This window comes from Euprymna scolopes, chromosome 27, assembly GCF_053919585.1.
Source record: "Euprymna scolopes isolate OS-2025 chromosome 27, ASM5391958v1, whole genome shotgun sequence".
In the NCBI taxonomy this organism is placed as follows: Eukaryota; Metazoa; Mollusca; class Cephalopoda; order Sepiida; family Sepiolidae; genus Euprymna; species Euprymna scolopes.
Window position 1 is genome coordinate 65,783,022 of NC_136508.1, and position 21,208 is coordinate 65,804,229.

Genomic DNA, 21,208 nt, shown 5'->3' on the forward strand with positions numbered 1-21,208 from the left:
TTTTTTTTTTTTTTTTTTTTTTTTAAACCCATCCTCCCTCTTTATTTGTATAAGAATGGTATAACCTAAAGCCGTGAATAACTCAGTATGGGCTCGGCCCAAACTTCTTTGCGATTTGTTGACCCACAAACAGGGAGAACACATTTTGAATCAAGTGATGGCTGTGTCTTATACAACGTTTACTCAAATTCAGTTCCAATTTGCAGATAAAAGGTGAAAAAAATATTTTATTTTTATTATCAATATTATTATCTATATATTAATAGGTTTGCGTGTGTGTAATTTTTGTGCGTTACGCTTACATCCGAGTGACTCGTTTTATTGCTATGGACTTCCATTCATTGTAATAAATAATTTTACCAAGAATTAAGTTTTGATTTCAGTTTCTATTCAAGCTGAAGCACTCAAGTCATGGATATTTTTTTTACTTTTGAAATCGCAACTTTGTATAAAAAATCGATAGAACATTAACTCTATAGGCAGTGTCTGTTGCACTGTTGCAGTTAAGTCCTGGCAAAGTTCGACAACTCTAGAAGGTTCAGTATTTTACATCGTCATATTACGAATTATTAGTTTTAAAATAAAAATTATTAAAGTTTTAAAATAAATAAAAAATATGTGTAATTAATATAAAAAATATTTTAATATTGAAAGTAAGCACTTGATTAAATTAAGTAAATGAACAAAATATACATTTTTGGTGCTAATGCAGAGAGTGATCCGCGCTATTTTTTAAATCGCATTTCCAAGTTTAATCAAAATTTTATGATTTTTTATTTTATTCAATTTTAAGGTTAAAGTACAGAATAGGTACAAAGCACCCTCCCCTCCCCATGTTAAGAATGGCTTTTTAAATAACGTTATTTCAGCACGGATCAATCTCTGCATGAGTACCACGTTTTTATATATTTATAACTATTTATTTAACAGAAAAATGAAACCATTTTTAGAAAGTGTATCAATGTCTTAACAGAAAAACGAACAAAGTAAAATCTGAAGTAATGAACCACGTAACAAAATATAAATTTATACAAAATAAAACAACTTTGAAAATTAAACGTTTCTTAAAAAGTGTATTGTTGTCTTATGCTTTTAACAATTCGTGGAAATGCGTGTCCTTTCTCACGCCGTCTCCACAACTCTTTCATTAGATGGGAATGGTACAAATTTTCATATTTTTTTGATATATTAATTATCTAGCTTAGATGAATACTTTTATTTTTAACAAAAAAAGCTACAATAATCTCAGAGTGTCTCCATTTACGCTGAACATCTACAGAATGCCAACATCAACATATTACATATGAGTCTCCTGTGGAATTTCCATAGGTTCTGCTATTATTGTATTCTTTATTTTGTGTGATTTCATGTTATGTGATATTCCCGTCGGTTTCAACGCATAAGATCCGCCACAACAATTAAGTCGTCTGGAAATTCACATAGATGCTTTGTTTTAGTGATGAAGGTTTTGTGTAGAATCAACCACACGTTTTGATACAATTGTTAATCTCAGTTGGTTCAATGGCTACCATAAACTAGAGAAAATAGATCTCGGGTTTTGCATCAGTTTTCCTTCTCCTAGATGCATATCTTAATGAAGACTGAGGATGTATCTCTCCAGGTGGATTAAATGCGCACCTGGAAATTTTTACATCCTGGCGCATATATATATATATATATATATATAATTTGGCAGTAAGTCCTTATTTAGACACGTTTTCCGATCTTGTTGGATATCTTTTCTATTTGCCGAGCGGTCTTAATTCCGATAGGCATATTATAGAGGATGGCGCCCAGAAGTTATTGGTCGGCCATATATTTCTCAAGCGCTTTCTACCGGGCACCCACCTTTATGGCTAATTAATATATATATATATCTATATTTTTATAAAGTAATAGGGTTCGTGTGTTTCTGTCTGTGTGTACAGCTCTCCATCATCAACGAAATATAAAGGAGATAAGAGGGTAGACCTCTCCTGGTAGAGAAACATTAGAACCCATTTTAGGATGTTTCTGTTATAGGAGACATAAGAATCTTTGCCTAATTTCTTTATATACTATTCTACAAACCACCCCCATATCGAATGACTTATGCTCATTTGCATATCACATTATATTAAATCTCTTTAACTAATTACCTCGACCTTATTACATATTGGAAATATTCTAATCATTTCAACTGTACTATTTACAAAATCTATTTAACATTTAATCTATCTATCTATATATCACATTATATTAAATCTCTTTAACTAATTACCTCGACCTATATATCTATTAAAACAGAGATGTGTGTGCCACAGACGATTTCTGATTGGTTAATCTAATAATCACATCTCCTAAAAAACAATCGTTTCTACGCTCTTACCTTTACCATAAAATATTATGGCTTTATTTATTGTCCATCTTGGAAGGATTTAATTTTTTAATAACTTGTTATTTACAAATTAAAAAAATACGAACCTATTATACGAAACTAAACTACACGAAACGCGCACACACGCACACACACACACGTTCACTACCGTCACGTTGTTATGGCAACCAAACCCGCTGACTTTTGGCCTTTTGGTAAAGATCAAAGTGTAGTATCTGTTCTTCAGATGCTGCACTTCATTTTCTTGTTCTCTTTCGTTAGAGGAGAAATCCTTCACGACTGAGACAATTTTTATTTTTGTACCTTTTCTCCACGTTAAAAAACGACCCTGGTGTCTAACTCTGTCGCGTGGGGAGGCATAGTAAATAGGTACATAAACAGTAAACACACACAGTAAATGTGATTTTCTTAAATTCATTTCGGGTTTGTATTACTGTACACATAGATTCGAATAAGTTGCCAAAAAACAAATATATAACAAATAAATGTTATCAAAGGCAAGATAAATTACTTTTCTACCAAACTGGATATATTTTTCGTGTTTTTATTCAATTTAACATGTTTATTCAGCTCGAAAAGCATACAGTGTTTACCGATGTATTGGAAAATTCAAGATGGCGGCCGATTCTCTCTTTAACACGGTAAGTTTGGAAAAAGGTGTAATAAATAAAAAACCGGTTAAAATACTGTTAAAAACTCGCTCAATATATGTTACCGTGACATAGGTTGACATATATTCGGCGGGTTTTTAATAGTATTTTGTATAGTTTTTTATTTATAACACCTTTTCCCAAACTTACGGTGTTAAAGAATGTGTGAGACGCCATCTTGAATTTTCCAACACATCGGTAAACACTGTATTCTTTTCGAGCTGAATAAACATGTTAAATTGAATAAAAACACGAAAAATATATCCAGTTTTTATCGGTTTTTTACCTTCTCTGCAGAAGTACAAAAAAAAAAAAAAAAAAAAAACGGAAGGTACTTTTACAGAATGTTAAACTAACCCTAACCGATGTTTTATGTTTAGTTTAGGAAAAGTCAGAAGAAACAAAAGTCATTATTGCATGAAATATACGTATTTAGTTGAAGTATTGTTTATGTCAATTCTTTCGAAGAAATTTAGCAAGAATACCTGTAAACCAGGAAATCGGTAAAATGTCATCATGGATGAATACTTGTCTATTATAATTTCTACCCTTGACAAAAACTTAGCCATAACAAAAGAGATTTATTGTTCAGATTGTTTTTGAGATTGATTTCTAAAAAGATATTTTATAAATAAAATCGACTTTAAAATTAAAGACTTAAATTACAATAATTGAATTTAAACATTCTTATTTCAATATTTGGCACATAACACCTGCAAAAATGATCACAATGTCAGGATTCCATTTTATTTCAGAATCAATGGCAAATTGTGTAGATTGATATCTCATTATATTAAATACTAATATTTAACATTAGTTTATCATTTAAGCCGATAAAAAGCCCTTTTTTTTTTCGAGTCATAAAAGGATTTGGAGTTTCCTAATCAAACTTTCGGGTGCAGTTGCACGCTCTCAAAATAACTAAAGTGTTGGCTTTAAAAAAATTGGTTCATTAAAACTAAACAGGTTTAGTTTTAATAATAAAAAAAAAAATTTAAAAAAAATCGCTTTGGTAATTAGATATGTCGTATGGTTATCCCTAATCGCTGAATAAAACCGCTAACGAGTTGAATGATTACGACATAAAATTAAACTCGGGTTCCTGAAACGGAAACTTCGTTTGTTTTTGTTTTTTTTCTTATCAATATATTTACATTGTTATTTTGTTTTCATTTTCAATCATTCGAACAGTTTTCTTTTTCAAGTAATCCAAGTTACAAAATTCCCACTGTTTACTATGCTAAAATCACAATGACTAATGTATACCTATTAACCCTTATCCTTGAGTGGCCTCTGGGTCTTGATAAGTGGTGACACCCATGTAAAAAAAAAATCACTCGAACAGTTTTCTTTTTATAATGTACAGTTTTAAAAGTTTAAAAACTATATAGTTTTTACTTCAGGAAAATTAAGGGGTCAGTTTTTACGATGTGCCCTGTTAAAATACTGTTAAAAACTCGCTCAATATATGTTACCGTGACATAGGTTGACATATATTCGGCGGGTTTTTAATAGTATTTTGTATAGTTTTTTATTTATAACACCTTTTCCCAAACTTACGGTGTTAAAGAGGGTGTGAGACGCCATCTTGAATTTTCCAACACATAGGTAAACACTGTATGTTTTTCGAGCTGAATAAATATATTACATTGAATAAAAACACAAAAAATATATCCAGTTAGATAGAAAAGTAACTTATCTTTCCTTTGATAACATTTATTTATATATTTGTTTTTGACTATTTTTTCGAATCTATGTGTACAGTAATACAAACCCACGATATGAATAATCACGTTGTTATATATATATATATATATATATATATATATATATATATATATATATATATATATAAATATAAATATAAATGAGATTATAGCAGTTAAAAAACATTTTTAAAACACACACACACCTTTTTCAAAGTGATCAGAAATCGTATAAAAGTAAAAAGGGTAAATTTTTACTTACTTTCCAACTTAATCACCTTTAACGTGACTTTTACAGTTTTTTTTTAAATGGAATTCATTTACCGATACAAAAGAAATGATAAGTAAATAAATCCATAAATAAATATTATAAATGGTTTATTTTAATACTTGCCAGGATGCGGAGGAAAATAAATGAAGGGGGAGGGGAATAAAATAAAAATATTTTGGAAACAGAGTAAGTTTGAAAGAATTGCTTTGCACAGAAAGAAATTAATGAAAAAATAAAATTAAAATTTCTTTTCTTTCTTGATTTTTTTTTAGTTTTTTATGAAAAAGGAAGTCAAAATTAAGACTATAAAAAACAATTTTTATTAAGAGCGAACCTCAGTCGTCAGGTCTGTAAAAAAAAGACGTGGAATAATAAATGTTTTCTAATACAAATTGTTTTTACTTATGTGTTCATTTGTCTCTTTGAAGTTCGTTTGTTTAATATATCGGTTTGCAATATAATTTTGTCATTCTGTCAGACTCAAATTTTAAATCTATATATCTATAAAAGTGAAAGTGTGTGTGTGTGTGTGTGTGTGTGTGTGTGTGTGTGTGTGTCTGTGTACATTTCCCTACGAAATAACTCTGTCAATTTTTAGTCTACAGACTCGAAATTTGATATACAGGGTACTGAGATTTGGAAAAATCTATGTGATCGGTTTTTAGCCAGAAATTTGGCGATTAAGGGGTCAAAGTTCAACGATTTGAGCTTTGAGAACTCTACCAAACTTCTCCGACAATTTTGGGTCTACACACTTGAAATTTTAGATATAGCTTCCGTGGACATGGATCTAACTTAATAACTTGATTTGAGCCCAAAACAATAAATTTTCAGGGGTCATAATAGGGGTCAAAGTTTAAAAAATTACCCTCTTTTTTTTGCTCAGCATACACCTCCAAACACCCGGGCAACGCCGGGTACCCATGCTAGTATATATATATAAGCCTCAGCAATTGCTCCTGACAATCGGATGCACCGATAGAAAGCGCTTGAGAAAAATATGGCCGACCAATAACTTCTGGGCGCCATCATATATATAATCCTTTTACTTGTTCCTATCAATCAGGTATTTTTCCGAGGAACACAGAGGTCCTTGGCCTTCAGGCCAGAATCAAAATTTAGTTAACTAACTTAATTTTTTTCACTTCACTTTTTTGGTCTGGCTTAATGGAGAAACCCTTCATAACTGATACATTTTTTTTTTTTTAATTTTTGTTACTAACCAGCGCGCCCCTTTTGGGGGAGCTGGTTTCTCTCACATTAAAAACCGACCTGTCTAACTCTGCCCTCGTGGTGAGGCAAGTAAACAAAAAAAAAAAAAAAAACAAAAAAAAACACGTCTCTGAGTTGTCTGAATTTCCGCTATTCAACGAAACACATGTAAGACGTACTACAGTAATATTTGAATAAAATACTATCACTATGAAATACAATTTCTGGTTTGGGAATGATTACTAACGATGTATGTGTGTGAGTTTAACCTTTTAAAGGTAATATATAAAACTTAATCCGAAGTCCATCGTTGGAAAACTATTTTGCTTGTACCTATTTACTATGCCTCCCCACGGAACAGTTAGACACCAGGGTCGTTTTTTAACGTGGAGAAAAGGTACAAAAATAAAAAAAAATTCTCAGTCGTGAAGGACTGACCCTCCACCGAAAGAGAACAAGAAATGGAAGTGCAGCATCTGAAGAACAGATGCTACACTTTGATCTTGTTTATATATTTTATTGCTTTTAAAATTTTGAAAATACAATTAAGTAAAAAACAAAAGATTTTTAAACAACAAAATTAGGCACAAGGCCCTATAAGAAATTGGGGAGGGGAAGGGTTCAGTCTTATTTATTTGCTTTCCCACTGAGCAAATTAGGCAGGAGGCCGTTTTTTTTAATGTGGAGATAAGGGGGAGGGAAAGGGGGATCCAGCTCCCGAGAGGTGGGAAGTGGGAGCTGGATTAGAAACTGTTGGTATGAAGGGTTGCCCCTTCAGTGACCAAGGTCAGATATGTGGGGTTACCCCCACATATGGTCTTTGCTAGTCATAGCTTGCAGCATCTGTCGGAACAGATGCTACACTTTGATCTTGTTTATATATTTTATTGCTTTTAAAAATTTTGAAAATACAATTAAGTAAAAAAAAAGATTTTTAAACAACAAAATTAGGCACAAGGCCCTATAAGAAATTGGAGAGGGGAAGGGTTCAGAGTCTTTGTGACTAAAGTGATTAAAAGTAATAAATGTAGACTTTGGAATCTTACTCTTGACTGCAACATTTACCAATGGTCTTGACCAAAAGACCAAGTAGCAAGATTTAGCTAGTAAGTCAAATATCTTCTAATAGCTGTATTACTTTGCTTTCAATAGTTCACGCTGTCCTAATACTATTTTACGGTTTACCATGAAAGTTGTTTGGGAGGGTTTAAAGCATATGGGCTTTTCTTTCTTCTTTATGTCCTGGCTTTTTTTTTTTTTTTTTTTTTTTTTTTTTGCGTTACCAAAAGACGAAGGGTTTGTATTACTGTACACATAGATTCGAAAAAGTTGTCAAAAAACAAATATATAACAAATGTTATCAAAGGCAAAATAAGTTACTTTTCTACCAAACTGGATATAATTTTCGTGTTTTTATTCAATATAATGTCTATTCAGCTCAAAAAGCATACAGCGTTTACCGATGTATTGGAAAATTCAAAATGGCGCCCGACTCTCTCTTTAACACGATAAGTTCGGGATAAGGCGTTATAAATAATAAACTAGACAAAATACTGTTAGAAATTCTATCAATATATGTTACCATGACATAAGTTGACATATATTCGGTGTTTTTTTAATAGTATGCTGTCTAGTTTATTATTTATAACACCTTTTCCCAAACTTACCATGTTAAAGAGAAAGTCGGGCGCCATTTTGAATTTTCCAATACATCTGTAAACACTGCATGTTTTTCGAACTAAATAAACATGTTACATTGAATAAAAACACAAAAAATATATTCAGTTTGGTAGAAAAATAACTTATCTTGCCTTTGATAACATTTATTTGTTATATATTTGTTTTTTGACAACTTTTTCGAATCTATGTGTACAGTAATACAAACCCCGGACGGTGCTGAAATAAGGTTATTTAGAACCCCTTTTTTTCTTTTTTGCCACAAACAAGACACATTGCCACTTGGAATATAAGGGGTTACTATTTGGAATCGTGTCTAACAGAATTCCGTGCGGAGTTAAACCGGGAGATGTTTATTTATTGTGCATCTAAATTTCTGTGGGCTTGTACAGTCAGGGAAGCAGGAAACAGCGAATTTTAAAGTCTAGCAGTCCGAAGGAAGAAACTATTAGTGACTGTCTTTCCGGTATTTAGAAACCTCAACAATGAAGAGGTGGGATTTTGCTGTTTGTCGGGAGTATATGAGTCGTGAAGGGGGGGGGGACACAAGTGCTATGAGTTCACCGGAGCACATTCAATTAAAGACCTTATAAAAGAGGTACAGGGATGTTACATCGCGGCGATAGGTGTATCAAAATTTTTGTAGGAATTTTTGACACCCCTAACACGAAACTGCAAATAAAATATAAAAAGCTCGTATTTTCTCTTTTAAAGGTGGGTTGTTTATTTTCTTTATGGATTATACTTCCAAAATAAACTATTAAAGTTGTATAAAAAGTAATAGAAATATTTTTTAAAAAATAGTAATGAAATTAATTGAATGTTACGAGTTCAGTATTTTTCAATTTTTAAACTTTAAATCTATCAATTTTTCTATTGATTCTATTTTTACGATATTTTCAGGGTCAATGTGAAATTTTATGCTCTTTCCAATAAACCGAATATAATATTTTAGACAAACGTTTTTTTTTTTTTTTAATTCACGCCCACCATTTTCAAATGTCTATTAAAAAGTAAATAATTAATTTATGTACCAAAATTTTATATATCACAAATTGAAGATAAAAGATCAATAAATAATATATTCAAATTTAAAAACAAAAAATAGTTTGTTTGTTTGTTTGTTTTTTGTTTTTTTTAAATCCACGTTGTTTGTTTTTGTTTTTTTAATGAAACCTTGGTCCTTGCTCCTTTTTAATTGAAAAAAAAATTAGGGCTTGAATGACATTTTTCGAGGAGTTATAAGCTTCGAAAGATGGCGGGTGGAATTATTTTCACGAAATTTCTGACACTGCTATCGCGGCGATGATACAGGTTAGAGTTCTGTTTTGTAGGGGACCAATTAGTTTTGGAGTAAGAGTGCGATAATAGTTGTAAATGCACCAGCTCATGCGTGACAACCTTTCATGCATGAGCGAATTGTGGTTTTGTAAAGGATACTCTCTGGTGTGAATCATTTTCTCGCACGGTAGAGGGAGCCCATCTTTGTAGCAACTTTGGTAATATCCTCAACGTATTTTATCCTCAAATTGTCGCTTGAATTGGAGAAGCTTGGACTATTACGTGGTTTTTACAAGTTTTTTTTTTTTTTTTTTTTTTTTTTTGCTTGTTTGTTTGTGGTAGGTGTGCTACTCCATTTTAAGGTGAGTGGTCAGATAATTATTTTTTTTTTTTTTTTACTATCTTTTTAGAATAAAGTAAAGCGAAGTTCAACGATTCTTTTTCGTGTGTTACGTCAGCTTTTATCGAAATCAAATTCTTAAATAATAATTTTAAAAAAACTTTCAGTTTTCACAAATTAAAAGTATACAGATCGGTTGAGAACTTAATTCAACTCGATTTCCTATAAATTGATTTTTTTTACAAATCTTCGACTGTTATACAGCACAATCATGTTGACGCACTGGTTATCGTCAGATCATCGAAGTTAAGCGATGTTTAGCCTGGTCAGTACTAAAATTAGTTACCATTTGGGAATACCAGGCGCTGTATGTGCTCTCCGGTTATCTCTACATTGATTCCACTAGTTGCCATTAGAACGAAGCAGTGTTGTCTCGGTTGATGGTTGGAGATTGCGCGACCTTTCTCACAATTACGTGCTGGCAACTTTACAGTGGGTATCTATAATCTGTCATAAATGAGCCATACATACCTCCACTGTTAACTATTCTGGACTTTTACCGCTTAGTGATTGGATTAAAGAACGGTACTAATTGCATAGATTCCACATTCGGCTTCGCAGCGTCAGTATAGACTTTTACCATTATTTTATAATAAATGAGAATTAGTACTTGTTTAGTTTAATCAAGATATTAAATGAAAAGATTGAAAAAAATATATATTGTACATACTCGTTATGTAATAAAGTTTTCATACAAAAACTTAATTTGATCAAGCGGTGCTACGAGTTCCTCGGGGCACATTCCATTAAAATACTTGTAAAACAGGCACAGGAATGTAAATGCTGTGATGAGGCAGATGTTGGAGCTTGATTGACAGCGCGGGACCTATGAGATTGGAGACTTTTTTTGGACTACGTCCAAGAGATTAGTGACCTTTTTCTCTCCAGATTTTTTTTTCTTTATATTTGACTGTATTTTATTTATATTGAGAACATTTCCTTTGTGTGCGTTAGATTTTTCTTTGAGTATTTTTTTTCTTTACTTACAAGAAGTAAACTGTCAAGAAAAAGAGAAAAAATAATACTCGCATGCAGATGTCTTTGTTTCTCCATGAAATAAAATATGATGCATAGTTTACGGCTGGGCAACTGCTAGTGTGTGTGTGTGTATATATATATATATATATATATATATATATGGTACCCATGCAGAGAGTGATCCGTGCTGAAATAATGTTATTTAAAAAGCCATTCTTAACATTGGGAGGGTGTTTTGTACCTATTCTGTACTTTAACCTTGCAATTGAATAAAAAAACAACTTTAAACGTATAAATACGATTTAAAAAAATAACGCGGATTACCGCGTTATTTTATATATATATATATATATATATATATATATATATATATATATAGTGCTAATGCAGAGAGTAATCCGCGTTTTATATATATATATATATAAATGTGTGTGTTATGAAAATATGACAATTAAGCTACACAGAATATTCGTTTCATTCTCGTGAGAATTTAAGCCTGACAAATTCTTACGAGAATGAAACGCGAAATATTATGTGTAGCTTAATTGCCATATATTTCATAACTTACTACCTAGTTCTACCTATGTATTGAGCACTGAAGTAAACAGTGAAAATTTACGCATAAAATTATATCTTCGTATATTAATTGATGTGCTTAAATGAAGTAATCGTGTGTGTGAAACCAAACGAAAATTTTATAATTAAAGAAAATGATACAAAAATGAAAGCAAAGACTCCTAGAAAAAAAAAAAGTAGTTTTGATAAATTGGATTGTCGGTTAGACATTGTACCTTTTATTTCTTAAATATGGCATGGCTGCCGGAAATTCATTTATACGTATTCGTACATAGTTTCTTTATTTATTGTGTTTTTCAAATATAAGAATAATTTATTGTGTTTTTCAAATATAAGAATAATTTATTTGCATTTAGAAAAAATCCTGAATCAGATTTTTTATTTCTTTCCTTTTATTTCTTTGTTCCTTTTATGATTGTGCCAGACAACGTGTGGGTCTGCGTCCGAGAGATTCTAACTGTAACGACACAATTTCAAAGTAATGGTCACGTTACGAGGAGTACGTATGTTTTAAGCACGAAGTAATTAAATACTGCAAAAACTAAATTATAAAAATATTACAACCCTCTCCCCATGTTAAGAATGGCGACGACCACTGGAAAAAAATCTTAATATCCCCCCCCCCTAAAAAAAAAACTGCTTGTCGACCGTTCCTGATTTTTCCCGTCATCTGCCGAGCACACCCGTGTAACTTCGTGGAAATTGCAGGTTGATAAATGCAGAAATGCCAAATTTGTTAATATGCAGACAATTCATTTTGTTCACGGATGCAAGTATCGCAGATGAGCGATTTTCGCGTTGCCCCCTTCTCAAGAAAATAATTTTGGAGAAATCAAATTCATAACTAATCACCATTGATTAACAAATCATTAGTTAGGTGAACGTTGCCGCCATTATCTTTTCTATTCCAAAATATTTTGCAGACAAAAAAGGAAAATTATGTACTTCTGCAGAATTGGAACGGAATTGTTATTTATAATTTTAACTCCAGTTGATACTTCTGCAGTTTAACGACCGTGCCATTTTTAGATAGGGTTTTTAAGTTAAATTAAATACTTAGGTTATCTTTTGTTTATTAAATGTTAGGTGAAAATACAAAATAGTTAACATGGGTTTTTAAATAACGTTATTTCAGCACGGCCCGTAAAATGCAAAAGTACTGAAATCATTAATTATTAACGATAAAAAAAATGATTAAAAAATTCGATTTTTAACATTTAAAAGTAAATTACCATTTTTTAATGACTTTTTACCCAATTAAAGCAAACCCTTTTATTCATTTCCCATGCATTCTGAGTTGAGAATTCATGTAACGATTTCATAACATGAGCAAAATAGCGATCTGTTGAGTCAGCCATTGAGTTCAAATTAGATTGATTAGTTATTTTAGTAAATTAGTTATATTTTTATTTTTTTAGACAAAATCCAAAATTAGTCTGTTTGCTCCATCCATTCACTTTTCTATCTCTAAATCCTACTTCTTCCCCACTGTCTCTCCCGAAACCCCCTCCACTTTTATCTCTCCCGAAACCCCCTCCACTTTTGTCTCTCCCGAAACCCCCTCCACTTTTGTCTCTCCCGAAACCCCCTCCACTTTTGTCTCTCCCGAAACCCCCTCCACTTTTGTCTCTCCCGAAACCCCCTCCACTTTTGTCTCTCCCGAAACCCCCTCCACTTTTGTCTCTCCCGAAACCCCCTCCACTTTTGTCTCTCCCGAAACCCCTCCACTTTTGTCTCTCCCGAAACCCCTTCCCACTGTTATATAGGGGTTTCATTAGTATTGTTATTGTTCGTATTTCTTGTTATTGTTTGTTGTTAGGACTTTTTAAAAGTGATGCTTAGAGAGTCTTAGTAAGAGATGTTTTATTAAGAGGGGTGTTGTCTTAGAGATGTTGTAAAGAGAGATTCTTAAGAGGTTCTTAGAGAGATGTTGTTGGGACTTTGTTCGTTGTTATGAAGATTCATATATATTAAAAATTGTTCATGCTTGAAGTGTTGCTATGAAATGTAGAGTTCACATTGTAGATATGAGATGTGTATGTCAAGACATTTTATAACACAGATATACAAGACATATAATAACAATTTTCACTTTACCTTTGGGTAGAATTACAACACAAAGACGACGTTTATAAAAAAACACATGATGGGTTTATTTCTTCTCCAGACCGGTCGTGGTTTTCATCATCAAGAATTCAAAGCTTCACATTCTAACTTTCAAAAGTTACCGTCTCGCTTCTAGACGTTCGAATCCCAACTCGACTGTCGTCTGTCGTTCTCAGACTCTCTGACTCTCCCCAGTTCCTCCTTGCTTAACTCTAAAGTTTTCTAACTATATCGAGAACTTCCCATGACGTCATACACATGTTAAAACATATCTTTCACGTGTTCTCGAAATGCGTGTCCAAAACTTTTTCCTTTGTTTACAAAAGGAATTTTAACCTATATTCTCAGTAACCTATATTTCCAATATGTTAAAAACATATTTATTAAATTATTCTATAGTTGCATTCCTCCATTGAATTTTTCATAACAAAATTGACAACGCACATTCTTTTCTTGAAACTATTTTATCTCTAAGCTAAACAATCGTTTGTTTTACATTTAATTTTCAAATTCTCTCTCGTAATCTATTTCTAAACCTAATTTACGAGGTTCGAATTTCGTCTATTCTATTTCATTTTAACTAAATCTCTATTTTTATACTTACATGAAAAGGGGACAGCCCTTATCATGTAACACCACATTTTGTCTCTTCCGACCCTCCTTCCACATTTTGTCTCTTCCGATACCCCCCTTTTGTCCACTGCCCCCCTCCCCACACACACACTTTTGTCTCTTATCTTCCTTCTGTGGTCAGGGCTAGACGAACGAGAGCATCCTACTTCATTGTGTTAAATAAGGGATTTTCGATCGAAATACCTGAAACAATTTTCATTTGAAAGTCGAAACGTTGTGAAATTAAAACTCAAAATTTGAACAAATATTCGAATCATCAAAATGATTATCAATCCTAGTCTCAAAATTTTCGGAAACATAACACCGTAACGGTTCGTCTATTTTCGCAGTTTTTTCATCGAAACTCGATCCTTAAAAAACAAACTTCCGTTGTAACTTGATTTTATGGCTATCAAAACAGGTGCAGACAACATTCAAATTTAGTTTTTGTCTTATTTAAGGTGTTAGTATATGTAAAGCTCATTAATGTAGACTAGCAGGACTAGCCGGCATTGCTTGGGGCAAACGTATACCATAACTTCTGGCTCTTTATCTTTCTTCCCTCCCCCCTCCGCCCCCTTTTCTTCGCCCAGCCTATTCCTTGTTTTTGACATAACTTTAGTCAACATAAGGGAAATAACCTTTATAAATACAATCAATTACTTCCCTTTACGTGCCATTAAAAATCGTGTTTACTTCTGGATAAGATTATTAATGCTTATAAATGTCTATTTGATTTCCAAAGAATGATTTTTATTTTAGTTATTTTTCCGGGATTACGCTGATTAAAAAAAAAAAATCAACTTTTTAGGGTTTTACGACGAAGGACCAGATCAACGGAGAGTGTCATCTACGCTACGACGGTGAACATTTAAAAAAAAAAAAAAAAAAAAAAAAAAAAAAGTGTCGCCGGTGTTATGATTTTAATAAGATTAACTTTTTTTCTGATTCCTCGACGTAAAAGAAAATATTAGAAAGGTGTCAAAATAAGCATCAAGACGAAGTCGAATATAAAAATGAATCGTTTTCATTTAACGTAGCAAGAAATAATGAATCATGTTTTTATTGTTGCCGTATTTTTTATGTGCCGAGTCAAGAAAAGAGGGTTGCCTTTTTTCTGTTCTTCTTGGCCTTTTGGCCAAGATCAAAGTGTAGTATCTGTCCGGCAGATACTGCAAGCAAAGACCATATGTGGGGGCGACCCCACATATAAGACCTTGGTCAATGTAGGGGCAACCCTTCATACCAATTGTCACTATCCAGCTCCCCTACTCCCCGGGGAGTTGGTCCCCATTTCCCCTTCACTCCTCACTTTAAAAATCGGCCTTGTGCCTAATTTGCTCGGTGGGGTAGCAAATAAATACCATCTATTCTGCAGATGCTGCACTTAAGATAATTTGTACCAGTCAATGGAGGGGAAACCCTCTATACTGCCATAATTATTATTTTTGGTCACAACCAGAGCCCCCCCCCCCTTTACTCTACTTTTAGGGGAGCTGGTTTTCCCCCACAATTAAAAAACGGCCTTGTGCCTAATTTACTTTGATGGGCAAGCAAATAAATACAATAAATCGTACGAAGTTTGTGAAAATGTAAAAATGTCCTGGAATAAAAGCAATGTTTTTAACTGTATGTATAGTCGTTAGGATTATATATTTTTTAAATAGTCTGATAGGATTTGAATTAAAATGTGTAATGAAAAGCCAGGGAAATCTTTGATGCACAATGTCATTTTGCAGATTTTTATTTATTTATTTAGTCATTTATTTATTTGTTTTTTTTTTTTGTTTTTTTTTTTTTACGAAAAGAAAAATAAAGTGTTTAAATCAGAATTCTTTTTTCTTTGGTAATTAATCCAGGGAGATATAAGTTTCAGATGCAAGGCGCGCAGAAAATCATATTAATGGTTTAACGTCATGGGGCGGTCGTGGTGACTGGTGCTCTGCACTGCAAGGGAAATTTGAATCAACTGGTTGGGTTTCGCCACAGCCACCGAGAGTAAGAAGGCCTGTTAACTGAAAAATGTCTGCAGGCAATGTAGGTAAGATTTATCAGACTGTCAGTACTATATGAGGGCTATTTGAAAAAGAGCAATAAAACATTTTTAAAGAGAAATAGGAACACAGTTCGATTAATACTTAAATTGAACTTTATTTAATATAAAATATAAATATTATCTATGTAAAATTAAGTCATTTTAAAGCAATATACAATTTGATACTGATAAAACTGAATTATGAATTTAGGGAACAAGCAATTTCTGTCTTCGGTCGGTGGAGGAGAAATCTTTCATGACTGAGATTATTTTTGTTTCCATCTAGAGTGCCCCTTATTGGGAAGCTGGGTTTTCTCCAAGATTACATGTTGAAATATTTAAATAACTATTACTTTAAATACAGAAATTATATTTAAAGTTCTGGTTTTCTGTTCTTTGTTCATTTTTCCCCCATGTTTTTCATCAAAATGTGTAGCGTATTAGTTGCCTCATAAGCCATCATCAGTGATTGCTCACCGGCAGTAACCTGTGGTGTTCCCTGGAGACCAAGTGACAAGTCTCCCCAGATTTTCAGTGTTCTCCACCTTTTGACCACTTGTGCAGATGATTGCATGTTATCGCAACAGCCGTTGTCACAGATTTCTCGTTGGCATCGGCCATTGGTGTTTCCTGGGGTTTGGGTGACAAAATGCCTCCCCAAGGTACCAGATTTGAACTGCAGTGCACACTTCCAGTGGAGATTTGGTCAGTACTCTCTCACCTCGGTCTTTCCATCCTCCCTGACCCTTCACAACTAGTTGGTGTGGTGTGGCGCCAGTCGATGTCATCTACACCAGTTTTATTATGATAATAATAAGGGTGCCTGTGCAGTGTACGTACGTGTATTTTAAATATTATTTTCAAGTTAAATTAAATTTTAGGTTTGTATTACTGTACACACAGATTCGAAAAAGTTGTCAAAAAACAAATATATAACAAATAAATGTTATCAAAGGCAAGATAAGTTACTCTTCTACCTATCCGGAAAGGTTTTTAGTGGTTTTACTCACTTTAAAACGTAATCGCTTCGAAAATCATACAATGTTTATCAATATATTTTAAAAAAGAAAATGTCGGCATGTTTGTAACTTATCTTCCCTTTGATAACATTTATTTGTTATATATTTGTTTTTTGACAACTTTTTCGAATCTGTACAGTAAAAAAAACCCGTTATGTAAATTATTTACAGTTAAAATGTTATAAAAAAAACAAAAAATTTAAGTTTTAAATATATTTCAAAGAAATGAATTACGCACCGTGCTAAAATATTGATAATTCACCAATCGTCAAAAAAAAAAAACACTGCTGTGAAAAATGCTTACTTTAAAATATTTGAAAATACTCAGTGAAAAGTTTTATTTATCATTAATAGAACGGACTGAAAAATATGTAAAAATTGGGGTTTGTATTACTGTACACATAGTCGAAAAAGTTGTCAAAAAACAAATATATAACAAATGTTATCAAAGGCAAGATAAGTTACTTTTCTACCTAACTTGATATGTTTTCAGTGTTTTTATGTAATGTAACATGTTTATTAAGCTCGAAAAACATACTGTGTTTACCGATGTATTGGAAAATTCAAAATGGCGCCCGACTCTCTTTTTAACACGGTAAGTTTGGGAAAAGGTGCTATAAATATAAAACTAGACAAAATACTGTTAGAAACTTGCTCAATATATATTACCGTGACATAGGTTGACATATATTCGGTGGTTTTTAATGGTATTTTTTCTAGTTTATTATTTATAACACCTTTTCCCGAACTTACCGTGTTAAAGAGAGAGTCGGGCGTTATTTTGAATTTTCCAATACATCGGTAAACAATGTATGTTTTTCGAGCTGAATAAACATGTTACATTGAATAAAAACACGAAAAATATATCCAGTTTGGTAGAAAAGTAATTTATATTGCTTTTGATAACATTTATTTGTTCTATATTTGTTTTGTGACAACTTTTTCGAATCTGTGTGTACAGTAATACAAACCCAAAAATTGTTTGTTTTGCAGTAAAAAAAATAAATAAATAAATGAAATGAAATATTCGACTTTCTTCAATAAAAATAAACGTTCAAACATGAATTCACTCACGATATTTTGATTAAAATTATCCCAAATGTGCAATTATAATAATTATTTTCCGAATGGAGACTTGTTCTTTTTCTTTAGAACATATAATCGGTAACATATAATCGGTAACACATATTCGTAGCCATAATTTTTATGCCTATTAGCATGACCACGTGGTTGAATACCGGAAGCTGTCTATACCTACAACTTAATTAGGAAGTGACGTTACGCTGTCATATGCATCGGCCTTCTTTCTAGGTAGCCACGATTTCGCGCGCAGTACCTTTTTTTATATATATAGGTTTCGAACCGACTCCAGCAAAAGCTGTAAGAAAAAACAAATATTTTTGAAATTCGCTTTCTTTGGATGCCGATTGGATGAAAAGTCAACACCTTTGTCACGTGAGGGCTTTCAACGCCGTCCGTAACAATTGCCAAGTTTTGCTATTTATGGTGTAATATTTGCGTGGGTGTAGATAACATGTAAGCGCAACTGGAACGCTCCTTGTCCACCTACTCTAAGGTCTGCAGCGAGTTGCTACAGGGCGTCGCGTATTTTTCAAATCTTGGTGATGTTAACATACAGACGTTTGTACTTTGTGTTATAGATAGGAAACCTCAGCTAAATCATCTAACTCCGTTAAAAAGAAAAGATTCTACATTAAAAAGCTTAAAGAAAAAACATTTTAGAATGTAAACTGGGAGATCAGTTTTGCATATAAATTTAACATAAAATTAGCATCTAGCGTTTGAAAGTCAAGCAATCGTTTTAGTTAAAATTTAAACGTAAACGTGTTTTTGTGGGGGGGGATGCTGTTGCAATACGGACTTAGGGTTAATGTAAGGATTAAAGTAAGGTTTTATGCCCTTAAAACGCTACCTGGAAAGAAACTGACTTGAAAGTAGATGACCATTTTAGATTAAGGCGAAACTAATTTTTTTTTTGTTTTTTTTTGTTTTTTTTGTTTTTTTTTGTTTTCTTTTGTTTGTTTGTTTTTATATTTGTTTGTTTTTATATTTGTTTGTTTTTATATTTGTTTGTTTTTATATTTGTTTGTTTTTATATTTATTTGTGTTTATATTTATTTGTGTTTATATTTGTTTGTGTTTATATTTGTTTATTTTTCTTTTTGTTTTTTTTGTTTGTTTTGTTTGTTTTTTTTTGTTTGTTTTGTCTTTTTTGTTTGTTTTGTCTTTTTTGTTTGTTTTGTCTTTTTTGTTTGTTTTGTCTTTTTTGTTTGTTTTTGTCTTTTTTGTTTGTTTTTGTCTTTTTTGTTTGTTTTTGTCTTTGTTTGTTTTTGTCTTTGTTTGTTTTTGTCTTTGTTTGTTTTTGTCTTTGTTTGAAGATTTATAATTTTTGTATTATTTGGACTATTATTCTCATCTTGGTTATTTATTTTATTTTCACATTTCGGCCGCGGTAACCTCCAACCATCTTTAGGTGTATTCACACTGGATGTTATTGGTGAATAGTGAAAAACTGTTTGGTTTACTTGCTTTCCCAACGAACACAGCAGTTTGAAATTTAAAACGCAAATGACGCCAAGTCTCTCATTTTTAATTGATACAAAAAATAATTATAAATCATAATCTCAAAAATATACATTCATCGTATAAAAAAAAAAAAAAAAAAAACTAATGGACCCGGATTTATTTTTAAAAGATTTTTTCTAAGATTTGTAATTTCGATGTGTATCTGTTCTTCGCCGAAGAAGTCAGCAAACTGTTACGTAAAAAAGTGAGCATTTACAAAGAAACGGGACAAAAAGGCAAAAATGACTGAAAGAGTAAATTAAAGATTCCCTTACAACGTGCTTTTATTTATATTGAACTATGTAGCACAATATTACTTGAGTATTAGTACTTATTAATTTCTTCTTCGGGTCAGCTCGATATTTAAAATACAATGGACAATTAAAATTAATTAAATTATTTGCTCCGTGTTATTGGTATTTCTAAAAAAAAGAAATGCGCTATCCAGAAAAATATCAGCTCTATAAAAACAATTTTGGTATTACGTTTAATTTTTTTGAGATGAGGATTGGTTATTCGAATTTGGAAATGACACACAAGATAATAGCAGTAGTCTGAAGAATCCAAATAATACGAGTCGTTTGTTGGTGAAACATTTCTCATTCCGTGGAGTTTTCACAGGTCATGCTATTGCTAAATATCGAACTTGAAAAAGGCTCATTTGCCGACCCTGGGCAAGAATATGAGTGACATCACTTCGATGTAGTTTTATTTTCAAATATCATTAGAATAATATATGATCATTGTTGTAATGGTGAACAAAAGTCAGTGAAACGTTATGTAAAAAAAAAAATTGAAAGAAACAGCAAAAAAAAAAAAAAATTGAAAGAAACGGTAAAAAAAAAAATTGAAAGAAACAGCAAAAAAAAAAAAATTGAAAGAAACAGCAAAAAAAAAAAAATTGAAAGAAACAGCAAAAAAAAAAATTTGAAAGAAACGGCAAAAAAAAATTTGAAAGAAACGGCAAAAAAAAAATTTGAAAGAAACGGCAAAAAAAATTTGAAAGAAATCGAGCAAAAAAAAAAATTGAAAGAAACCGAGCAAAAAAAAAAATGAAATAAACAGCAAAAAAAAAAAGAAAATTGAAAGAAATCGAGCAAAAACAAACAAACAAAAAAACAGAAAACCATTGTCTTCCAAGAGGTGCTAGACTGAATGAGTAAATTAAAGATTGTTTCTTGCAATGTAATTTTATTTGTATTGAACTATGTAGCACAATATTACTTCCTGCGTATTAGTACTTATTAATTTATCTCATTTCGGTCAGCTTTATATTTAAAATACAACGACGACACTATTGTAAAATGGTAATGGTAAAAAAAAATCTTATTTGTTGTGTTGATTTTTCTATCCCAAAAAACTTTTTTTTTTTTTTTTTTGCACTATTCAGATAAATGAGATTTATCAAAACATTTGTTGGTTAAATACATTTCTCATTCCGTAGAATTTTCATGGGTCCTGCTAGTAAAATATCGAACTTAAAATTCAATCCCTTTTTAAAGCAGTTTGATCAATGTATCTCTTATATATTAAGAGTGTGTATGATATAGACTAAGGATGAAATTCCTACGAAATGAAAAAAAAAAAGAATTTGATAAAGCAGCAGTGCAAGTGCGTGTTGATTATAATCAGATATCTAAAAATGTATTTTAAGTAGAAATGTTTAAACCAGTTAAAGTTTAAAAAAAAAAAAATGATCAAGTACAAAATTAATTAGAGCAA

At 31.8% G+C, this 21,208-nt stretch overlaps 1 protein-coding gene across 2 annotated transcripts in view; it reads left to right on the plus strand.

Annotated features, from left to right (window-relative positions):
- The window catches only part of LOC145248885 (uncharacterized), a 315,242-nt gene that overhangs the window by 55,538 nt on the left and 238,496 nt on the right, over positions 1 to 21,208 (plus strand). Inside the window, exon 1 of one of the 2 annotated variants that reach the window (XM_080110647.1) lies at positions 92 to 213. The exons of the other annotated variant lie outside the window; for it this stretch is intronic. Within the exon in view, the coding sequence (XP_079966773.1) occupies positions 158 to 213 (56 nt within the window). The 5' untranslated portion in view covers positions 92 to 157. Of the gene's footprint in view, positions 1 to 91; positions 214 to 21,208 lie in introns of those variants that run through there. 2 annotated transcript variants of the gene reach the window in all.